The 17480-nt window shown below is 45.5% G+C and overlaps 2 protein-coding genes across 4 annotated transcripts in view; both read right to left on the bottom strand.

Annotated features, from left to right (window-relative positions):
* Window positions 1–4456, bottom strand: part of GCC2 (GRIP and coiled-coil domain containing 2) — a 35140-nt gene extending 30684 nt beyond the window's left edge. For all 3 annotated transcript variants that reach the window (XR_014082776.1, XR_014082777.1, XM_081592949.1), the window contains exons 1-4: window positions 4414–4456; window positions 4262–4318; window positions 2782–2866; window positions 1604–1668 (exon numbers count right to left, since the gene is read on the bottom strand). Coding sequence is in view for 1 of the 3 variants with exons in the window: in XM_081592949.1 (XP_081449075.1) it covers window positions 1604–1668; window positions 2782–2866; window positions 4262–4318; window positions 4414–4419 (213 nt within the window). In the remaining 2 variants the exon portion in view is untranslated. The remainder of the gene's footprint in view (window positions 1–1603; window positions 1669–2781; window positions 2867–4261; window positions 4319–4413) is intronic.
* A 3903-nt stretch (window positions 4457–8359) lies between these two features.
* SULT1C4 (sulfotransferase family 1C member 4) lies at window positions 8360–15732 on the bottom strand. The gene is made up of 8 exons (XM_081592948.1): window positions 15358–15732; window positions 13160–13285; window positions 12114–12211; window positions 11699–11825; window positions 11069–11163; window positions 9758–9938; window positions 8708–8858; window positions 8360–8518 (listed from the first exon to the last, which is right to left on the bottom strand). The coding sequence occupies exons 1-7, from the start codon at window positions 15509–15511 to the stop codon at window positions 8743–8745; spliced, it is 897 nt and encodes a 298-aa protein (XP_081449074.1). The 5' UTR covers window positions 15512–15732; the 3' UTR covers window positions 8360–8518; window positions 8708–8742.
* Window positions 15733–17480: the final 1748 nt, after the last annotated feature.

Below are 17480 nucleotides of genomic sequence, written 5' to 3'. Positions count from 1 at the left end.
AGAGTCACAGAGAAGTTAGGAAACGTAGCCGTGGTCACACAGCCTGCATGTGGCAGAGCAGGGTCTCAAGATCTCAATCAGGCAGTCTGGCTCTACAGTCAGGTTCTTTAATTAATTACTGTGCTTAGTCACTCAGTCTTGTCCGACTCTTTGCAACCCCACAGACTGTAGCCCGCCAGGTACCTCTGTCCATGGGGATTCTCCAGGCAAGAATACTGGAGTGGGTTGCCATGCCCTCCTCCAGGGGATCTTCCCAACCCAGGGATCAAATCCAGGTCTCCTGCATTGGCAGGCAGATTCTTTACCATCTAAGCCACCAGGAAAGCCCTAATTAATTACTGGGTTGGCCACAAAGTTTGTTTGGGCTTTTCTGTAAGATGTTATGAAAAACTGGAATGAATTTTGTGGCCAACCTTGGCTATTAATAATCAGGAAAATACGTAATGATCAGATAAAATCATTATGATCAGAAATGCTTAAACCAATCTGTACATTACAAATCCAAATGTTATTTGTGCACACCATTCAGAATTCTTATACTGTTTTGGCTAAATAAAGAACAAAATGGCAGTACGAGGTGTACACAGGGATTTAAAGACTCCTTGAAATAACTTCCTGGGAGACCCTTGACTGTCCATTGCTCCCAAGCTGGGAGAGTAAGACAATATATAATCAAAGACTAGACAGACAGCAAGACTCAAATTACAAACATGGAAAAGCAAGAAAAAATATTACTGCAGAGCTTTCAGAAGCAAAGAAACTTTAAAGAAGCTCAGGCCAAGTAGCAGAAGGAAAAGCATTTAATTAGCGTTAAAGGCACGTAAGGGCTTCCCTGGTGACTCGGTAAAGAAACCTCCTGCCAATGCAGAGGGCTCGGGTTTGATCCCTGATCCAAGAAGATCCCACATGCTTTGGAGCAACTAAGCCCCTAGGCCACAACCAATGATCCCGTGCTCTAGAGTCCATGTGCCGCAACTACTGAAGTCCACACACTACAGAACCCATGCTCTGCAACAAGAGAAGCCACTGCAATGAGAACTGCATATATCACAACAAAGAGTAGATCCGGTTCACAACTAGAGAAAGCCTGAGCAGCAACAAAGACTCTGCACAGCTAAAAATGAACAGATAAATTTTAAAAATTATTTTTAAAATAAGAGCCTGTGAGTAAGAATAAGGAACTCAGGTTTTTAAACAGATAATAACAAGATAAAAACAGTATTCTGTGATCTGACAAGAATATGTTGAACTAAGAAGAGAGAGCAAGTCCAGTTACAGGGTCATCAAGGTAAGCGTGCTTCACAAAGAGCCCTGGAAACGGAGAGACTCCTCAAAGTCCTGCTCGGGGCTGGGTTCCTCATGGGCAATGGAAGAGCAGGACTGAGACCGAGGCAGCAAGCATTAAGGACAGAGTGAGTGGGATGCAGAGGACAGAAAGGGCAGCAGAGCTCATCCACCTCTCTCCACACACTCAACCAGAGAGATGGAGCATGTAACCTTGGGCAGGGGCAGCTGACAACCCTCAGGAAATCCAAATTACCATCGGGCATCTCATCCAAGAAAATAAACAAAAATCAAAGCGACGCTCACACTGTATTCTTACCTTAATGATGTCAGCTCCTCCAGCAACCAGCTTTGACCTCAATTCTTCAACTTCTTTCTCCAATTCTAAACAATTATGAAAACATTAAAAAAAAAAAAAGACACTAGTTCAGAAATGAAGAAGGAATTACTGGCTAATGTGAGAAGTACATTCTTTAAAAAAAAAACACTATAAATTGTAATACTTTTTAAGAAACAGCACTTATTTTTGAGAAAGCATTAAGTTCACCCAGCATTTCCTTTCGTTTCCCTTTTTATCATGGAAAACTACAAATTAAACTAGAGAGAATAGTATGATTAACCTCTATGCTCCATCATCTTGGTTTAATACTGACTAAATGAGCAATATTATTTGATCCCAACCTGTCTTCACTTCCTCTTTTCCCTCTTCTCTTATGCATCCTGACATTTCTAAAGCAAATCTCAGACATTATTTCAGCTGTAAATAACTTCTTTCTGTATCATCTGAGAGCAACAACTAATCTCACATTAAACATACATCAACTCATACATTTCATCAACTCATGTCCAGATCTGGTGCCTACACATTTCCAAATAAATTACTCTCTTTATCATAAGTGGATCCAACCTTTGAAAACACAACTAGACCTTTTCTAGTAGAAAATAAGTGTTGGCTTTCAGACTGGGCAGTTAAGTCACTGAAAAGAGCTCACCCACATATATTACACAAGGAAACCAATACTTAATCTTTGTGGAATATAAAGAAATAGAAACTGAATGGGGAATCAAGCAACTTCAGTAAATATGCTTCAGAATTCCAGGTAAAGAAGTCTTTCATTGCTTTATTTAGGGCTTTTTTTTTTTAAACTTGTTTGGGCTCAGAACCTCGTGTCTCTAACATATCAACTGCCAACTTTGGAAAAAAATGCCTTACTCAGAAGAATAAAAAATGTTAAAAAAAATGTGCTTAACTTTAACACACTATTTCTTAAAATCCTCCTCCCTGACCTTTTTTATTAAATCAACGGTAACTGCAGTCTAGGCTTACGAGATAATAAAAAAAAATCAGAACAAGTGGTTAGAATATTAAGTAAGATTCCACTACTCTAATATTATTGGATTCACTGATAAAACAAGCCAGTGTACTGTTAAAAAACTAGTATTTGCAACCATGATTAAACAAGATTGTGGTCAAGATGAGTATTTTCAACCCAATACCTGTACATCTCAATTTTGTTTTCTGTATTAGCATCATCTGCTTCTTGGCAAACTTGATAAGATCTTCCTTGGGCAAGGCTTCCAGCTGGAAGATGCAGAGATATTACCAACTTGTTATAATTCATGTTTCTACTATACCACAAAAAAGAAACATAAACTCTGCCTAAATATGAAAAAAAATCCTACTGAATATTTATATCAACCAAATACCATTTTTAATATTCAGTTCAGTTCAGTCCAGTCAATCAGTCATGTCTGACTCTTTGCCACCCCATGGACTGCAGCAGCCAGGCCTCCCTGTCCATCACCTACTCCCAGAGTTTACTCAGACTCATGTCCATTTAGTCAGTGATGCCATCCAACCATCTCATCCTCTGTCGTCCCCTTCTCCTGCCTTCAATCTTTCCCAGCATTAAGGTCTTTTCTACCGAGTCAGTCCTTCGCATCAAGTGGCCAAAGTATTGGAGTTTCAGCTTCAGCATAAGTCCTATCAATGAATATTTCCTTTAGGATGGACTGGTTGGATCTCCTGTCCAGGGGACTCTCAAGAGTCTTCCCCAAAACCACAGTTCAAAAGCATCAATTCTTCGGTGCTCAGCTTTCTTTACAGTCCAATTCTCACATCCATACATGACTACTGGAAAAACCATAGCTTTGACTAGATGGAGCTTTGTTTTTTAAGATTAGCAAATACAAGTTTAACTCAGTAATTGTTAGTTAAGCAACTACAATGAAATGTAAAAAAACCGCACATACCCTCTTGCTACAGAATATTCTTGTTACAGGTTAAGACACTGTCTTTAATTTGATTTAATTTCTTTAACTGCAAAATCAAGGAACTGGGACTAACTCTACTTAAAGTTCCTTAGTTGTGTGAAACTTTCGCCCTATTCAAGGCGAAAGAAGCCTCTGGTCACAGGAAAACACCTTAAGCCCTAATTATGGCAACAAGATGAATCACGGCGTGTTTAAGATTTAACTGAAAAATGAGGGAAAGTTACTTAGCGCCTGTGGGCTCAGTTTTCTAATGGGTAAAGCTGGGATCACAGAAGTATTTAACTCCGGGTCACCGTGAAGCTTCCGGGAACACAGAGTTTGGACGACTGTCTGAAACTCAGCCGTAGCAGGAAACCTCGGTAGCAAGTCCCCATCTCTGGGCCGACCCCCGCCCATCCCACGGGGGTGACCTGTGTCCACCTCAGCGGAGGCGTCGGCAGCACCGAGCCCCCGACGCCGCCCGCCCGCCCGCCCGTCCGGCTTGGTCCGGTCGCCGCTCGGACCTCAAAAACCAGACTGTTTCGTTGAACGTTTGGAAACTGCGGAATCTCAGAGGCACGCTGACCCGGGGCAGCAAGGAAAGCCAGGCTTCACCCCACCAAACTCAGAGGGAGCCCCGGACCGCTCAGGCCCGGACCCCGAGGAAAGCTGTCCCCCAGGCGGTCCCCTCCCGGCGAGCCCCGCCTCTCAGTCGTCTCTTCACCTTGGACTTCCCGGTCCCGGGAGCGGCCGGCGAGGCCACTCCGTCGTGAACAGGCTCCTGCAAAACACAACGAAAGCCGGCCGATCAGGGGCGGCAGTGCAGACCCCGGCAGGCAGGGAGGTAGTCCCTCGGCCTCCGACCCCTGGCGTTACCTCCATGTCCGCCCGCAGCAGACACTTCCACCCCACGCCTCCCGCGGACCTCCGCCGCGGGTTAAAGGTCGCGCTTCTCCGCCGGCCCCGCCCCCACGTCTCCAAGGCCACGGCCCCGCGGCGCTCGCGCTTCCGCTTCCGCCTCGGGAGGTGGCTTCCCGCGCGCCCCGCCCCGTCCGGCCCGGCCCCACCGGGACCGCCCTCGAGGGGGCGGGGCGGGGCGCACCCGGGGGCGGGGCCCTGTACTCAACGACGATGTAGGGGCGTGGGGCTCTCCTGGGAGGGTCAGGCCCTGCCCAGCTAGGCGGGCTCCAGCGGCCGCCCTAGTCACATTTCTTTCACTTGTTCCCTTTCCCGTCCTTCTCTCCTGTGTCTTGTCCTTTCTCCTGCCCCATCTTCTGTCCACTTTCCTGTCCGTCGTCCGTCCCATCACCTGTCTTCATGCCCTGTTCCCTCACCTATCCCATCTCCTGTCCCCTCACCTGTCCCCATTTTTGTTCTGATTCCTGTCCCTCTTCTCTCTCATCTCCTGTCCTCTCAGCTGTCCCGTATCCTGTCTCCTCTCTCATCTTCTGTCTCCTCACCTGTCCCCTCACCTGTCCCCATTCCTATCCGTCTCCTGTCCCCTCAGCTGTTCCTCTCCTGTCCCCTCACCTGTCCCTATTCCTGTCCCTCTCCTGTCCTCTTTCCTGTCCACTCTCTGGTCCCCTCACTTCTCCCATCTTCTCTCTTCTCCCCTGATTCAGATGCTATTACTTTTTCGAAGCAAATAACATTTGCTTGGTTTCCGAATTTTACTCATGGCCCTCTGTGAAGACTGAAAAATCATATTAGAATCTCAGGAGTATACGCCTATCCCTTAGATAATTATCTTTAACCCATCGAATTCTACACCTATCTCAGAGTGTGTTGTTCACAGGCCTTAAAGACTTCTTGTTTCCATTCACATGAAATAAACCAGACACGGAGACATTTGTCCAGCTGAAAGAACTTACAAGAAACCACAGCTATAGTCTCATTTCTTTACCCATTGCAGGTTGAGTTTTAGGTCTCCTCATTTCAGATGATCTATTATTATAGGATTGAATCTGGGTGGGGTTCAGAATAAGGGGACTGGGGTGTTTAGGTGGATTCATCTCTAATGTGTCAGAAAAGCAGTGGCCTCAGGACCCTCTCCTGCTACTTGAAAATATGGTGTTTTTTGTGTTTTTTTTTAAAGCATCATCTGAAGCCTGAGACTTCCAGGGTGGCACTAGTGGTAAAGAACCCGCATGCCAATGCAGGAAACAAAGGAGATGTGGGTTCAATCCCTGGGTCAGGAAGATTCCCTGGAGGAGGGCATGGCAACCCACTCCAGTATTCTTGCTTAGAGAATCCCATGGACAGAGGAGCCTGGCAGGCTGCAGTCCATGGGGTCGCAAGGAGTCAGACATGACTGAAGCAACTTAGCACATACACAGGAAGCCTGGGACAGTCAGAGGAGGCAGGTGATCCAGGCCAGGGTCTGTTAGGTACAGTTGGTCCCTCTCTGCCTATTTCCGGATAACTGGCAAAGAAACTGGGCACAGGTAATTCAAGAACAAGGGAAGATTCCAGACACCATGGTCTCTAGGCAGGGTGGTTCCTCTGGGCGAGGATAGCAGATCAAAACAGCCATGTGCTAGACTGGCCAGTAGAGGGGGCAAGGAGGTCAGCATGGCGTTTCCCACTGGCTCTGAGACCAAGGAGGTCATCCTGTAGTCCTAGTTAGTTGTTACAGACTTTGGGTTGGGCTAGAACAGGAACCGGAGAAGGCAATGGCACCCGACTCCAGTACTCTTGCCTTGGAAATCCCATGGACAGAGGAGCCTGGTAGGCTGCCGTCCACGGGGTCGCTAGGAGTCGGACACAACTGAGCGACTTCACTTTCACTTTTCCCTTTCATGCACTGGAGAAGGAAATGGCAACCCACTCCAATGTTCTTGCCTGGAGAATCCCAGGGATGGGGGAGCCTGGTGGGCTGCCGTCTATGGGGTCACACAGAGTCGGACACGACTGAAGCGACTTAGCAGCAGCAGCAGCAGCAGGAGAACAGGAACAGTGAAAGTGTCTGTGTGTGCATGTGTGTGTGTGTGCTGGGGGTGCAGGCTGATGCTGTGTACTGGCTCATTCAGTCCGCACAGTAACAGAGCATCTTCTGTGCACCTAGCACTCTATGGGGGGAAGTACAACTGTAACTAAGACAAAAAAGGTCTTCTTGCTGGACTAGTGGTAGAGACAGACGATAAGCATGGAAACCGTTAATTTAACAGAGGTATGAGTTATGGAGAAAGTAATGCAATGTTACATAACTGGATGTTTCATTTTCATTTAAAATTTTTACTTTCTAACAATAATTTTATATATTTAATTGTGTATCTTTATGGTGTACAGGGCTTCCGTGGTGGCCCAGATGGTAAAGAATCTGCCTGCAATGCAGGCCACCTGAGTTCGACAACTGGGTTGGGAAGATCCCCTAGAGTAGGAAATGGCAACCCACTCCAGTATTCTTGCCTGGAGAATTCCATAGACAGAGGAGCATGTCGGGCTATAGTCCATGGGGCTGCGAACAGTCGGAGATGACTGAACGACTTTCACTTACTTTACTTATAAGGTGTACATGATGATTTGATATATGTATACACAGCAGAGTGATTACTACCGCAGCTAATTAACATCTTCTCCACGTATTTATATGTATGATGAGAGCATCTGAAATGTACTCTCTTAGCAATTTCCAGTTCCCCAGTACTTTTTTTTTGGCTGTGCATTGAGGGTTGCTGGATGTTAACTCCCCAACCAGGGATCGAACCCAGCCTGACAGCAGCAAAACACAGAGTCCTAACCACTGGACCACCAGGGAGTTCCCAGTACAGCCTTATTAACTATAGTTATCATGCTGGACACCAGATGTCTAGATTACTTGTCCTACATAACTGCAGCTTTGTGCCCTTTGACCGATATTTCTATACCCCCCCCACCCCGCCTCCAGTCCCAAGTAACCACAGTTCTGCTTTCTGCCTCTACATATTCAACTTTTAAATTTATTTTAAATTTTTAAAAAATGTGTGACAGTTTATTATTTTCCTTTAAATAATATTTCAGTGTAATAGTCTAAGCATTTAAAAATGTAATTCTTTTGAAAACAATACAATTTATTTATGTAAACACAAGCTTATAAACTGAAAATGACCAGATTTTTTTTAATTTTTTTAATTGAAGTATAGTTGATCTACAATATTAGTTGTTCTACACAGTGATTTGACATTTATATACATTGAAGATTGATCACCACAATAAGTCTAGTAACCATATGTTACCTTACAAAATTATTGCAATATTATTGACTATATTCCCTATGTTGTATATTACAGTCTGTACCTGTGAGTCTGTTTCTGTTTTTGTTTTTTAGATTCTACATGTAAGTGAAACAATGTGGGTTTTGTCTTTGATTATTTCACTTAGTGTAAAATCTTCTAGGTCCATCCATGTTGTCACAAATGACAAGATCACATTTTTTATGCCTGAGTAATATTCCATTATACACACACACACACACACACACACACACACACACCAAATCTTATTTATCCATCCATCTGTCAATGGACATTTAGGTTTCTGTGTCTTGTCTATTGTAAATGGTGCTTCTATGAACATTGGGGTACAGGTGTCTTTTCAAATTTTAAATAATTTAAGTAACTACCTGCAGCTAGTGGCTAACACAGTAAGCTCTAGAAGATAACTGGTATAGGACTACTTGGAATATAAGAAGTTGGCTTTTAGATTTCCTTGACTGATAGAGTATTTCAGTTACTTAGTTCTCAGTTCTTGCTGTTTGGTGTGCATTGAAGTATTTAGCAACATCCTTCTCTTGGAGAAAAAATGAGCAAAGGAAAATTTAAATAAGCACAAAAGAGACAATACAGACCTATAAGAGATTTAATGATGCACTTTAATCTTAATCACATAAGAATTATGTTACGTGTGAAAGACTTCCAAAGAGCAGATGGTCCTTCAGGTTGCAGTATTGGCAGGAAGATGGGAGGCCTGTGCTGGTTAGTGAACTTGCTGTTTATGTTGTAAACTGGTGGGTAGAAAGGAAAGGAAACGTCTGGAGAAGGTGGGATGACAGTAAAACTAGTTGGCATGGGGAGGAGCCTGTGAGATGCGCCAACCTCTGTTAGCTCCATCTTTTTTTAGGGTGAACAAAAGCAGACACAAGAAGCACTAGTCCGGCCAGCTGAATTCAATATCCCGGGGTTAGGGTAATCACCTTCTACACCAATTAAATCTGGTGCTTTTTCTTCCTTACGAGAATCGAAAGTGGAGAGTTAGAGTGGTGTCAGCCATGTTCTTCCTGTAATCATCATCAAATCTCTCGCTCTGGGCCACGGTGAAGTGGTTCTTCCAATCCCCGACGACCCCTGAAACAGTCGTGGTGGGGAGTCAGTACTGTGGTGGGAGTGGGTTAGGGGGGTGTAGGGGAGGGGGTGCTGGGAAGGGTGGTTCTCTGTTCTCTGGCTCTTGTATGAGGAGTTCTCCCCCCTGCCCCGGAGACATTCCTCTAGCTGGCCTGGCACGGTCTCCTCCAGGAGGGAGGAAGGATCACCTGTCTGGTTTGTGGGTCGGGAGATGGCAAGGTTGTGTGAGCAGCAAGGCTGAGGGCCACTCCTGTGTGTCCTTCCTGCCCAGTGAAGCAAGGTCTGTGCTAACATGATGCTGCCCGCAGAACAAGCAGGGCCTGCTAGTGGAGGGACTGCACATGCCGTTTTGAGAGAGGAAAATTCCCTCCAATTCTCCAGTTGCAATCCCTGTTACCTTTCCCAGGATGATTTTTCTCCATACTGTCATCTATTATCCTGCATGTTTTTTCATTTGCTTCCTTGTTTATGGCTAGAATATAATTTCCATGAGGGCTAGAACTTTCCTGTGTTTTTTTCACTGCTCTGAACATTACCTAGAACAGAGCCTGGCACACAGTAGCCACTTAGAAAGAAGTTTTGAATGAATGGACCTTTCTGACAGCCTGGAACTCTCTATAAAGTGGATCCTTTGCTCCATCTGACTCGATTCTGTATCTTTTCACCTTATCAGCCAGAACTCCAGAGGGAACAGGAGGATAAGTGGTTGGACCTAGACACCAAATCTCACTTTCCACTTGTGGGTGAATGTTAATTTCACCTGTGGTTTCTTAAATTGTTCTTTTCCCAGAATCCTTCATTATCACTCTTATTTTTCTTTTCTGTAGAAAGGAAACTCCCCAGAGACTATGAAATATTGGACAATTGCTTTAGGATTATGGCCAAAAGGAAACATTGAAAACCTTTTCTCATGAATGGAGAAATCAATTGGTTCATGAATTCAGCTGGAACCGATGTGTAGTTTGCCATCGGGTTCTGCTTCATGACGCTAAATGAAGTGTGGTGAACGATTTTATCCAGAAGTTTATCATCTAAGCTCTTTCCAATAAATTCTGCCAGCTTCTGAGTTTCACGCTTTGGGTTCTATGAGCGGGGTCAAAAGAAAAGACTTGATATAAGATAATGTATATCAATGAATAATAGTCTTAAAAAATATTGAAATGAATTAATAATAGTAATCAGTAACATGCCACGAGTTAAAATTTTTAAAAATCATATCTCACAAATGTTCAGCTTTTCAGAAATGACTCATTTAGATGTGGTGACTCATACTGTTCTCTGTATTAACTGGAGTCTTTACACTGTTCTTGCTCTAACACGTCAACTGGGTCGTGTCAGTAGGATGCTCGAAACACAGTGACCTGGAGTGCGTGGAACATGCTCCAAGGAGCAGTGTGTCCAGGGTCAGGTCCAAATGTCCTGCTCTAGCCTGTCTGATAAGTGCCCCCGGGGGAGGCACTGAACCGATGCTGAGAGCAGGAGTCACAGTGACTTCGGGGACCTGGCCACAGCGGCCTGTTTCCTGCTTCTGTCTGTGATGTACCTTTCAAAAATCAAGCTCTCAGTTACAAATCCAAGAACGGAGATTGTCGTTCTATACAGACCCAGTGGAGTCACAAAAGTGCTGGGTAGATGACCATTTACCATCAACTGACAGGACACCACTTCTTTCAGTCCTGATAGCATCTCTTGGAGTGTATATTACTATCTCCTCTCTAGTGACTTCTAACATCCAAATTCCTAGATGTCAAGCATCTTCACAAAGAAGAATTGGCAGCAAGCAGTAAGCCAGAACTTGGCTTCGGAATCCACAGTGTTTCCCACTGCACCAAATTTCTTAAACTGTTTCTTGAAACTCTGTCATTCTTCTAGCACTAATGAAAAAAACCAAAATGTACTACAAAGTGTTTCCCTTCTAAAGGGAATTTTAAAATACACACCGCAAGAGGGGAGAAAAGGCATCACTCATGTGTGCTATCCTCTGCCTATAAGGAAAAGGTGTCCCACAGCCCAGAGTTCCAGGAAGCTCAGGTGAGACTGTGCTATGGAAACTCATGATGTGCCAGGTGCGCTGTGATGGGTAGATGGGGCAGCCAGTGAAACACAGCACCTCTTGTGCCCGACTGCAATCTGAGGGTCTTTGATGGGGTGCACACATTGCAACTGAAGCATTTACGGTCAAATGGGGACTTGTTAGGTGGCCTGGTCCTCACCTCCTTCATGTCCTCATAGAAGAGGTAGAGGATGCGGTACTGGTCCTTGGCGTGCCACCAGCCCTTCACGTGGTCATACCAGGAGCCCCAGCACACTGCAGGATGGGACCAGAAACAGGGCAGTGAGTCACAGAAACCCAGTGACAAGTACACCCCCTTACCCCCACCCCCGCCCTGGGAGGAGGATCCTGAAGGGAGGGAGGAGGTCACCCTGGCAATTCCTTCATGGTAAAGCCAGCTAAGGGAAATCAGTCCTGAATATTCATTGGAAGGACTGATGTTGAAGCTGAAATTCCAATACTTTGGCCAATACTGATGTGAAGAGCTGACTCATTTGAAAAGACCCTGATGCTGGGAAAGATGGAAGGCAGGAGGAGAAGGGGACGACAGAGGATGAGATGGTTGGATGGCATCACTGACTCAATGGGCATGAGTCTGAGTAAACTCGGGGAGTAGGTGATGGACAGGGAGGCCTGGCGTGCTGCAGTCTGCGGGGTCGCAAAGAGTCAGACACGACTGAGCAACTGAACTGAACTGAGAGCCAGCAGAGCCCCTGCTGTTCTCAGGAACTGACACCTTCTTTGTAGAGTGCTTGAAGATTTTGAGACAGGGTGGAAACCAAGCTCTCACCTTTCCCAGCCAGAAAACTCTCAAAGTATTCTTCCCAGGTGCCTGGAGCAGGAAGGTTTCTATTCATCCTGTGGAAGTGGTAATAAGACACCATGTTGTCCTTGGGATTCCTGGCTATGTAGATCATCTAGGAGTGGAGAGAGGAAGAGGAGAAGCAAAACCAGGATTAGAACAGCAGACACTGATGTGACAGTGGGCATATTCCACACAGGTGAGTTTTCTGATGCTGTGTTTCTGTGATGTGGCTTTTGTGGGAGGTGGAAAGGATTCATGTCAATCTGCATATTGATGACATGTGACTAGTGGACATTTTTGTTTTTGTTTTCAATTTAATAAGTGAAGTGTTTTAAAAGGAAATTGAAGACCAGTCTGAGGTCCTTCTAAGGGGCAATTCTGCATTCCTTTGGCTCCCTACCTTACAGTTTTTCTCCAGGAGAGATGGTGGCACCAAGTGGAAGGGGAGGTGTGTCTTCAACATCCGAGGTGAGGTCATTGCATTAGCTTGTTCCAAGCCTGTGAGATTAATTTTCAACAACTTTCCATTATTTTTCTCCATTTGCTTCAGAAACTTGCTGCCCTATTTTTACTATATTAGGAACACTCCAGACCACCTGTAACTCTCTGTGGCTCTCATATGAGAGAATGGGGTTTTTGGCTGAGCAGTTTTTGTTTTTGCCACATAGTTTGTGGGATTCTAGTTCCCCAGCCAGAATTGATCTCATGCTCCCTGCAGTGAGAGCATCATCTTAACCACTGGCCACCAGCAAAGTCTCTAGAACAGCTTTTAACCATAACAATAAACCAAATAAATAAGAACCTAAAAAATTCAAACTCTTCCACCATAAAATTATCTTACCTAGGCTCATCTTTGTGGAATGAATTTAACTTCTAATTGGAGAACCAAAACTTACTTTTATTTTAAAACTTTTTTAATTTTTATTTTAATATTTATTTATATTTATTTGGCTGCACCAGGTCTTAATTGTGGCATGTGCATTCTAGTTCCCTGACCAGGGGTTGAACCCAGGTTGCTTGCATTGAGAGCTCAGAATCTTAGCCACTGGACCACCAGGTAAGCCCCTTAACTTACTTTTGTATGAACAGAAACTCAATTAGAAAATGTCTGAAGTACAGCCATGGCCAGACAGTGAAAAAGAGTCCAGAAGTCCATTGATAGTGGTTTGAACACCTGGGATCCTGAAAGGGCTGCTATGCTTAGTCACTCAGTCATGTCCACCAGGCTCTTCTGTCTATGGAATTCTCCAGACAAGAATACTGCCGTGGGTTGCCATTTCCTTCTCTAGGGGATCTTCTCAACCCAAGGATGGAACCCACGTCTCCTGCATTTGCAGGCGGATTCTTTACCATGGCACCACCTGGGAAACCTGAGAGGGCTGCTGGCTAGTAAAAATTCCGGGCTACGTCTAGACCTGGGATCAGGTGCAACCATGCTGTACTCACCAGATCCTATGGAAGGGATTATCCACTCAATGAAGGGAAATCGCTCATGCGTGGGTGCCCTCTGGCTTTGCTTGACATCACCCCCGTTTTGTATCAAGTCCACAATCTCCTGAGTCCACGTGGTTCCTTGTTCCATGGGTAAGAATAGGAGGCACAGACTTTATCTCCCGCATTTCTTAGGATGTGAGCAAATACTCGTTAGAGCAGCTGTGTGAACATTGAAGCCTGCTTTACAGTGGAATTCAGAAAACATCCTTCTTTGTTTACATCTTATGTTATCATAATATAGATTTTTAGGCAAAGACTCCAGTTTGGAGTGGACATGAGATTCATAAATAGACAGTTCTTCTTTTCTCTGTCACAACCATTCATTAGGCTTGTCATGCTACTGAGTTGGTGGCATTGTTCCTTAGAAAGGTGGAGTGGAAGTCTTTCTCACCCAGCTGTGATGTGGGGTTGTCCCTGTGTGGTCTTCAGACTGTTTCCCAAGTGCACAGCCTGAGGTTGGTACCCAGGAGGCTTTGTTGTGTGTTGGCTAAATGAGCGAGTGATTAGGGCTTAGTCTCCGTGTTCACGCTGTCCTCTTTCCCCTGAAGGCTGCTGCTGCTGCTGCTGCTAAGTTGCTTCAGTCGTGTCCGACTCTGTGCGACCCCATAGACGGCAGCCCACCAGGCTCCCCCGTCCCTGGGAATCTCCAGGCAAGAACACTGGAGTGGGTTGCCATTTCCTTCTCCAATGCATGAAAGTGAAAAGTGAAAGTGAAGTCGCTCAGTCATGTCTGACCCTTAGCGACCCCGTGGACTGCAGCCTACCAGGCTCCTCCGTCCATGGGATTTTCCAGGCAAGAGTACTGGAGTGGGTGCCATTGTCTTCTCCGTATGTAGAACTAGGCAGCAGAATCTCTTAAGGTGACTTGGGCTTACATATAGTATGACATATAAAGTACATCTAGATTATAAATGCCTTCAAGAGCTTAGTAAATCATCTTAAGTAAAGCCAGGCATATAAAACAAAACCCAGGAAGAACCAATTGTATGTATTAGTTGGGTCCCTAGGTAACTGAAAACTGTTTTGTTAAGCAATCCCCACCATACGTTTAAAACAACTTTCATCCTCAAGTGCGGAGAAGGAAATGGCAACCCACTCCAGTACTCTTGCCTGGAAACTCCCATGGACGGAGGAGCCTGGTAGGCTGCAGTCCATGGGGTCACTAAGGGTCGGACATGACTGAGCGACCTCACTTTCACTTCTCACTTTCATGCATTGGAAAAGGAAATGGCAACCCACTCCAGTGTTCTTGCCTGGAGAATCCCAGGGACGGGGGAGCCTGGTGGGCTGCCGTCTATGGGGTCGCACAGAGTCGGACACGACTGAAGCAACTTAGCAGCAGCAGCAGCAGCAACCTCAAGTGGAAAGTAGCCACATTCAAATGAGTTAAGGGATAAGTAAAAGAACTACAATTTTATTAAAAGTAAATAAATGTAACATATAATATGTACAGATGGCACATGGTGCCAATTTTATTTGCAGATGGTATTCCAAAGTTCACAAGTTACACCTTTGCCACAGCCTTGGCTAAATCTTACTGTAGATGTACCCAAACAGCTACAGAGAACTCCTTGTCCCGGCTCACCCCCAAATTTACATGATGCAGTGGCTGAGCTCGTTTGTCCTGTTTCTACAGCAACTTTGTTAAACTGATTATTGAAATAAGAAAGCAGGTTCACAACATACCACCGGGAGGGTGGAGATGCAGAGAGTAGGTCTGGGACCCTGAGCAGGGGGACTTATGAGTTCAGCCTTGCAGAACATGAGCCCCCTTCTCCGCTCGCCCGCTCCCCCCAGCAGCTGGGGGTGCCCGGTCTGGCTCTGCTGTAAGGGTCTGCCCTGGTAACAATTAAATCAACAAGTCTGGCCCCTTTGTTTCACACTGTTTAATTTACTCTCTTGCAGGGAAGTAAACAACATGTACTTCACGGGAGGTATTAAATTCTTAAGACGTGTAGGTCATTTTAATGTTTTTTGTGTGGTTCCCCCCGCCCCGCCCCCGTGATTTGTGTTGGCCGTATCCCTCTGCCCACTCAATGGTTTTCTGCTCAAACCCCAGTGGGTTTCTAAACATTCTCAGTGCTGCGTCTTGCTTGCTTCTGTCCCTGCCCCTCCTCCCACTTCCCCTGTCCCTTGTCTCTCCTGCCTACCTGCTTTCGGGTAGGTAGAAATGAGCAGGTCATCGGGCCTGGCTTGGAAGCTCCGGATCTGATCCCAGGTGTCACAGGTGGGCTTGGGCTGCAGGATGCCTTCCACGTAGTCCACAGCCACGCGACTCATGCCCTCAGATTTCAAATCCTCCATCTTGTTCAAGGCCAATGTCAGGGATCAGAAATTTCAGGTCCAGAAAGCATTGCCCTCAGACAGCTCAGAGCTGCGTGCTTGGCGGCTTATAGACAGGGCAGGGCTGAGACCTCAGGCCCTGCCTGGAGTTGGCTGTCAAGGGGCAGCTGGCCTGGCCAGGGAGCAGGAACTCTGGCTTAGGACTTGGCACACAGCACTTCTAACGAGCTGTAGCCGCCTCCCAGAGGGGCAGTGACGTAGCTGCCTAGCCCTCTGCTCTGGGCTGCGCCCTCGGCTGCCCTCCCTCTGGCCTTGTCCTTTGGGCCTTCAGCCGCTCTTCTGTGCCCTTAGCCATGGTCAGGCCACCTCATTTGCAGTCCTCCTCTGCATTCACAAAATAATTCACAGATCTCTTTAATTGTTTCTTCTGGGAATTTTAAGCTCATTACAAAGTTGCAGGAAATCTGCAGCTGGTCTTACAAGTTGCAGCGGTGACTCACTTCCTTGAAAGGCTGGAGGGAAGTTTCTGCGCTGCCAACAATGAGAGCTTAGAGACCCAACCTCCCAGCACAGATGTGGGTGTGGGCAATCAGCAGTGTTATTTTTAAGACTGAAATAGAGGAGGCTCCAATAGGAATGATTCTCTTCCTGTTGTAGGCTGTTTAGTGTCAGTATCAGCCCTGGTCTGTTCACAGGCAATAAAACATGTTTGTCCCTTAGAAGCCAAGTGTATACGAAAACCGCAGAGTTACAGAAGGCACATCCTCTGACTTCTTCCTGGAGTTCACCTCCCAGGCTCATGCTGGATCCCACCCCACCCCAACGATGCCTCCCTCGTCCCCCACCGCGAACCCCTTGTTTTCCTAAAAGCCCTGGTGTTTATTTATGCTGCTTGTTCCTTTCCTTGGAATCATTCCTGGCTCCTGCACAGTTTAGTTTTCTTTTCCCCCTCCTGTTTCCACCACAACCCTTCTTGGCTGACTGCTTCAAAAACAAGAGCAATCAAAACCACAGTGAAGTACCACCTCATGCCGGTCAGAATGGCTGCCATCAAAAAGTCTACAAACAACAAATGCTGGAGAGGGTGTGGAGAAAAGGGAACCCTCTTACACTGTTGGTGGGAATGCAAACCAGTACAGCCACTATGGAGAACAGTGTGGAGATTCCTTAAAAAGCTGGAAATAGAACTGCCATACAATCCAGCAATCCCACTGCTGGGCATACACACTGAGAAAACCAGAATTGAAAGCGATACATGCACCACAATGTTCGTTGAAGCACTGTTTGCAATAGCTAGGACATGGAAGCAACCTAGATGTCCATCAGCAGATGAATGGATAAGAAAGTTGTACATATACACACGATGGAATATTACTCAGCTATTAAAAAGAATGCATTTGAGTCAGTTCTAATGAGGTGAATGAAACTGGAGCCTATTATACAGAGTGAAATAAGCCAGAAAGAAAAATACCAGTACAGTATATTAATGTATATATATGGAATTTAAACAGATGGTAATGATGACCCTATATGCAAGACAGTAAAAGAGACACAGATGTAAAGAACAGACTTTTGGACTCTGTCGGAGAAGGTGAGGGTGGGATGATTTGAGAGAATAGCATCGAAACATGTATATTACCATATATGAAATAGATGACCAGTCCAAGTTCGATGTGTGAAACAGGGCACTCAAAGCTGGTGCACTGGGACAACCCAGAGGGATGGGATGGGGATGTTGGGACACATGTACACCGTGGCTGATTCATGTCAATGTATGGCAAAAACCACCACAATATTGTAAATGAACCTCCAATTAAAATTAATTAATTAATTAAAAAAAACTCATGAAAAAGAAAGCAAACAGCCCTCCTGCTTCTCCTCATGGTGTTATCAAGTACATCTGGTCTTTGTTTCTGGTTCCTGATGCTGTGTCTCAAAAACTCTTGGAAATTCCTGAGCAGTTGGAGCCTTTGGCTGTTTGTGTTGAGTC

This window comes from Giraffa tippelskirchi, chromosome 4 (genome assembly GCF_054371585.1).
Source record: "Giraffa tippelskirchi isolate mGirTip1 chromosome 4, T2T-mGirTip1v1.2.pri, whole genome shotgun sequence".
NCBI lineage: Eukaryota > Metazoa > Chordata > Mammalia > Artiodactyla > Giraffidae > Giraffa > Giraffa tippelskirchi.
This window is presented reverse-complemented; position numbering and strand designations above follow the sequence as displayed.